The following is a 6704-nucleotide window of genomic DNA, read 5'->3' on the forward strand; positions in this document are numbered from 1 at the left end:
TAAAGAGGAGTTATAGAGGATATGGAAAAGAGTCATATGCAAAAAGAAGCATTCAAAAATGTTGATAATTGAAGGAATTGTGATCCTTTGAACTTTGACTTCAAATATTGACTTTTTAGTCAAACCTCTTGGAACAAGCTTGTATACTTGAACTTTCCTTGCACTTCAAACCACATGGATGATCATATAAACTCAATATAAGGTGTCCTTGAATATCTCTTTATTAGTTTGCTCAAAGTTTGAAGTTACTTGTTGAAGAAGGCATGGAAATAAACACATGAACCTTTGACTTTCCTTGAGAAGTAAGCAACAAAACTTTGATGTACTCTTGATCAAAATGAAATTGAAAGACGCCTTAGAGCCTTTGAGATCACGCATTAAAAGATATCTCCCTTGAGAATCAATAGTTAGCCACACCTTGCTGAGGAATCAAAGAAAACCTAACCGAGGAATCATGTTTGATGCTCTTGATGACAAACCCAACATTGCACAATAAACTTAAAGAAAACATATTTTGCTATTTTGATTAATGGTTAGATAAACAATGAACATATAAAAACAAAAGTAAAAACATCAACAAAGAGGTACTTGATGATCCCCGCAAAAGCAAAACTCAAAGAGGAGAGGGAGGGGGACCAAGAGGTGACCTTGTTTGTGTGCAAGGATGTCAATGGTATGTAGGATCTTAGGATTAAAAATTAGGGTATGACAGATATATACGAAATATTTATAGAGGAAAGGGAAGAGATGTGAACGGTCTTTGAACACTACTAGTCTCTATGAATACGATAATTATAAAACTTATTTTTGTGCTCGCAATAGAGTGCTAAGTAAAAGTATAGGCGTATAATCCACATGGAAAGAAGCTTGATGCAAGAATCTTTAGTGGGTTTTTATTGGGTATCTTGGAAAATCAAAATGATATAGATCTTAATATCCTAATCATAGTACGAGAATAATTGAGTCTGGTAATGATCGGTTTATTGAGAATGATTAGTTTAGTGGTTCTGAGAAATCACGTAAAATGAATATTATAGAGACGTGCGGATAATCTTTTTTCTCTAAAGAATTTTCTCAACTTATTGTCCCTCTAGTTGTGTTAGCATTATACAAAACTTATAGGAAACAAATCAATATTCAAAACCCACAAAATGAATACATAGTTGATGAAATAGTTGACAATGTGTAAGTCACAAATGAGCAAGAACAAATGATAGAAAAATACAAGAAAGGACAATAAGGAAAAAAATATTAGTTATTTTGAAAGATTATATTATTTATTTACTTGTGCATGAATGTGACTCAAACATTAATGAATATCCAATCACGTACACATAAGCAACAAAAAGTTCCATTTTTGAAAAATGGATCAATGCTATGAAATAAGAGTTAAAATAAATGGATGACAATAATGCATTATATCTAGTTGAATTTTCTAAAAGTTCAAAAAAATTAGATTTTAAATGGGTATTTAAGACCAAACGAGACTCAAAAGGCAATATTGAAAAAGATATAACATTAGAGTTGTTGCCAAAGGTTTCACTTAAAAGGATGACGTTGACTACAAATAAACATTTTCTCTTGTTTCAAAAAGGACTATTTGAGATTTTTTTTTGTTTTTGGTGGCTCATTATGACTTAGAGCTTCACCAAATGAATGTGAAGACCATTTATTTCAATGGTGACTTAGAGGAAGAAGTGCATATGGCTCAACTTGAAGGATTTGTTACTACAGGAAAAGAAAGGTTAACGTGTAAATCACTACAAGAAAACTTCTCTCCAGCCACGTGATATAGTGACGTGAAAGTCACGTGGCAAAAAAGGGAGTTGCAATGTGATAATCACGTCGCTACATGTTTTTATTGTTAAAAAATTGAGAGTCGGGCTTGCACATGGGAAAGGCTAAAAAAAAATTAAAAAAAATGTTGTGACGTGGTAATCACGTCGCAACTTGAAAAGTAAAATAAAAAAATAAAAAAATTAGACGTGCACATGTTGGCAGATGGAAGAAAATTTGAAATTTTCAAAACTTAAGTTGTGACGTGAAAATCACTTTGTAACGTTAAATTCAAAAAAAATGTTTAGGAGGGAAAGTTGTGAAGTGAAAATCACGTGGCAAAGTTATGAAGTGAAAATCATGTGGCAAAGTTGTGGAGAAAATTTGAGAAAGAAGTTGAATCTGGGTTGTATGAGAGAGAGAAAATCTAGAAATATATAGAGCAATCAGCGACATGATTTTCACTTCACAACGTTGCCACGTGAAATAAAAAAGTTAGGCGTACACAGGTTGGTAGAAGGGGGAAAATTTGAAAATTTTAAAATTTAAGTTGTCACGTGAAAATCACTTCGCAACGTTAAATTCAAAAAAAAACTGTTTAGGAGGGAAAGTTGTAAAGTGGAAATCACGTGACAAAGTTGTGAAGTAAAAATCACGTCGCTGATTGCTCTATATATTTCTAGATTTTCTCTATCTCACGCAGCCCAGATTTTCTTTCTCAAATTTCTTCTTTCAATTTTTTCTCCTCCACCATTTTTCCTCTTCCAACATTTTTCCTCCTCCAACATTTTCCTTTTCTTTCTCAAATTCCAACTTTCAATTTTCATCTTCAAATTAAAAGGTATATCACAGCCCAGATTTTTCATTTTCATTTTTCGTTTTTTATTTGTTAAATATTGTGTTGATTTTTTTATTTTATAACTAACATTGTTAAATTTTTTTCTTCAAGATTCAAATTTCAAGCTTCAAGATTCAAGCTTTTTTTTTATCTTCATTGAGGTATTCAAGCAATTAATTTTATTTATTTATTTCAGATTTAAATATATATATACATATTGGGTTGTTGGTTGTTGTTATATATTATTATTTTTTAAAATAAAATATTATTTTTTATAATATATTATTTTTCATAATATTATTTTTCATAGTATATTATTTTTCGTAATATTTTTTAACAAAATTTTATTTTTTAAACATAACAATTTTATTATTATTTTTAGTATATATTAAAACATAAAACAATAATTATAGTTTTTTATTTTAAAAAAAAACTATTTTGTAACGTGGTTTTAACTTCACATATTTGCCACGTGAAAATTACGTCGCAACTCATTGTAGTCTTTTCTGCCATCATTGCTACTACTGAATTATAACAGATAAAGTGAGAAAATCTGAGCACAATGTTGTGTCATGAATATCACGTGACAAACTGTTGCGACATGATTTTCACGTGGCAAAGTTGCGATGTGATTTTCATGACACAATAGAGTTGCCACACATGCTCATGCCGCGTGAAAGTTCACGTCGCGTAAAACGTGTTGTGAAGTGATTTTTTACATTGTGACGTGAATATCACGTGGCTACAGACAGTTTTTTTGTAGTGAATTAAAGAAGTCAATAAATAGTAATTTAAATATAAAATTACTGTTTTGTTATATGGTTTTGTAGAGAACACCGTAGATAAGTGTATTTATATGAAGGTAGTGTATCTATATGAAGATAAGTGGAAGAAAATTCATAATGTTAGTCTTATGTGTTGATGGCATTTTGTTCTTATAAGTTTATCTCTAATAAGTTTGAATTGAAATATATGGATTAGGCATTTTATGTGACATGAATAAAAATATTTTGTAATTGATTACAAAGACTATTGGGTTTGTCCCATAAAATCTACGTAAATAAAATATTAACGAGAATCATAACGGACAAATGTTCCACAAAGATAGTTTAGTCAAATGTAATGTCTTAAAAATGAATTGAAACGGAAAGAAATGTAGTTTATTCCATATGCATTAGTGTTGAGAGCTTGATGTATGTCAAACATGTATCCGATCAGATATCGCTTTTGTCATTGATATGTTGGATCGATATCAAAGTGGAAAGGAACATTGAAAAGCTCTAATAAGTTTGAATTGAAATATATGGATTAGGCATTTTATGTGACATGAATAAAAATATTTTGTAATTGATTACAAAGACTATTGGGTTTGTCCCATAAAATCTTCGTAAATAAAATATTAACGAGAATCATAACGGACAAATATTCCACAAAGATAGTTTAGTAAAATGCAATGTCTTAAAAATGAATTGGAACGGAAAGAAATGTAGTTTATTCCATATGCATTAGTGTTGAGAGCGTGATGTAGGTCAAACATGTACCCGACCAGATATCGCTTTTGTCATTGATATGTTGGGTCGATATCAAAGTGGAAAGGATCATTGAAAAACTACAAAGAAAATTCTTAAGTACTTACATAGCACTAAAAAATACATTATCACATATAGAAGGCCATATCACCTTGAACTAGTTGTCTTCTCGGATTTATACTTTGTAGAATATGTGTGAACTCATAAAAATTCATATTTGAGTATGTTTTTCTTCTAGCTGCATGAGCAATATTGTGAAAGATTGTAAAACAATCTATAATTTTTAGTTCTATAAAAGAGGCAATTTTTTTGGTATGCATTGAGACTACAATTCAATTATTCTGACATGGTTAATAGCAACTTTTTTTTATTAAACGGAGCAATGTTGACATTGTTCATGCACAATAATTATTACTTATGTTGCCTCATCTCACTGCTCATGCTCATGGTCAACTAATAATATAACACATGAGAAATTTGTTTATACATAAGAATAAATAACACAGTAGTTTGACAAAGAAATCAAAATTACTAGTTATTAGTCAATATATCTGAACTTACTTTAAAATTGAACAAGAAGAAGCAAAAACATTTTTATTCCTAATTTCAAACAGCACAAATCATGATTCTTAATATCTCCTTTATAGTTGATTGAAATTTCATGAGAGACATCTTTGCCTTTGTTGAAGATATTGCCTTACTAAAAACCAGATCTGAAACATATCACATCTTGACGACAACTTTCACACAATCAGGTTGCTTCAATAGCTCAAATGCTTTGTTTATATCCGACAGTGGCACCTCATGGGTGAGCAACTCATGAAGAGGAAGTTCCTACAAAATACAAAGTACGAAACACAATCATTAAACAAATTTTAATGTAGATTCATGTTAACATTAAATTAAAAGAAAAACGTGCATGCAAGCAAATAACAAAGTTTAATATTTTGTTCTAAGAAATTACCTCTTTCTGACATTTGTCTGCTATGATGCAAAGATCTGAAATGGTTTTTAGTCCTCCAAAAACAGAACCTTTCAATGTTCTACCAAATATAATGACAATAAGATCAAGTGGAACAATATTTTCAACTCCTAAACCAATAGCTATTGTTTTACATATATATACACATGTGTGTGAGAGTGAAAGGATGTAATCAAAATACATTAGGTTAAATAAAAATTATGGTGATTGATACCTTTGCATGTAATAACTTCTGTTGTGTTTGACATATTGAAGATGAAATACACAAATATTAGGTGATGTTGTAATTGTTGCTGATTTGCAGAAATTAAATTAAATAGCAGGTAATTATATTATTAAAATAATAAAATAAGTATAGTCAACAGTCAAATATTAAATTCAGTCGATACTGCAATTAGTAAAAACAAAAGATTCAGTGAACACAAACACCTCTTAAATATTTTCTTAAAATATCTTTTAGACTAATTAAACATGATTTGAGAAACATTGTTTGTGGTTTGAGTATGATATTTTTTTGAGTATGATATTTTTTTGTATCTTTAAACTGTTTGTTTTTATTATTGGCATCTAGTTTTGGATTGGTGGTGCGTAGGAGAAAGCGTCTTTAATTGAATACCGTTGAAACCGTTACTTCGAACAATAGTGTTGGCCGGTTTTTTTTATTTTATTGTTTTTCTTTTATAATGATAAAAACAAAAGTTTTCTAGAAACAATTATAATAACTTTTTTTTGTTTAACATTAATAGACCAATAGTTCTAAGCAATAAATTAATTCAAAATTTAATTTAAATTTTTAATTTGGTATTTTATTATCTACAAAATATATAAAAGCAAATTTTGATTTAGGTGTAGCTTATTTTTCTGCTAATTTTATTCTTAAGTAATTTAGATAATAATTTTTATTAAAATTACTAATGTTATTTTTCACATAATTTCCTACTATTAATTTTCTATATAATAATTTTTATTTTGGATGCTAGTTTTATTTTAAAGTTAATATATAATTGCAACTTTAAATTTCCTAAACTCTATAGTAATCCGAAAGTACTTGGACGAGATGATAAGGGATTTCTTTTGGCTTAATCAAAGGTACTGGATTCAAACTCAGCTCTGGAAACGCGACAATGTTAAATTCTCTTGAGGGAAAGTTTTGCCACCCATTTTGGTCCTACTCATCTGAAGGAATTAATCTCTGCAATTGCGTGCATATGATACTCGATTTCTACTTAAAAATACACTTTGAGGTATAAGAGAGTGAGAAATAAAAGAAACATAGGAAGTAGAGAGACGATCATAATTTAAAACACAGGCATATTTAGGATTAGGATGATGACACTGAATACCTTTTGCAATGCTATTGGAAGGTCAAGTTCAGGTGATGTAACTGTATGAGCAGTTGGAGCAGGAGATAGTGTTGATGGATCAACATCATCTCTTACCTCTGATGAACGATGTGTCTATCACTAGTAGACTTGCAATGGAGATGTATAGTGTAACACCCTAAACCCCGAAACTTCTATAAAAAAAAATTTAATCGACTATTTAAGGTCTCACCAACGACAACCCATAACAATAACTA

At 29.7% G+C, this 6704-nt stretch overlaps 1 protein-coding gene across 1 annotated transcript; it reads right to left on the reverse strand.

The window, feature by feature from the left end:
- Positions 1-4825: 4825 nt before the first annotated feature.
- LOC127123403 (8-hydroxygeraniol oxidoreductase-like) lies at positions 4826-5308 on the reverse strand. Its single transcript, XM_051053625.1, has 2 exons — positions 5108-5308; positions 4826-4977 (listed from the first exon to the last, which is right to left on the reverse strand). Exons 1-2 carry the CDS (start codon positions 5306-5308, stop codon positions 4867-4869), a joined length of 312 nt encoding a protein of 103 aa, XP_050909582.1. The 3' UTR covers positions 4826-4866.
- Between the last annotated feature and the right edge of the window lie 1396 nt (positions 5309-6704).

This window comes from Lathyrus oleraceus, chromosome 2 (genome assembly GCF_024323335.1).
Source record: "Lathyrus oleraceus cultivar Zhongwan6 chromosome 2, CAAS_Psat_ZW6_1.0, whole genome shotgun sequence".
In the NCBI taxonomy this organism is placed as follows: Eukaryota; Viridiplantae; Streptophyta; class Magnoliopsida; order Fabales; family Fabaceae; genus Lathyrus; species Lathyrus oleraceus.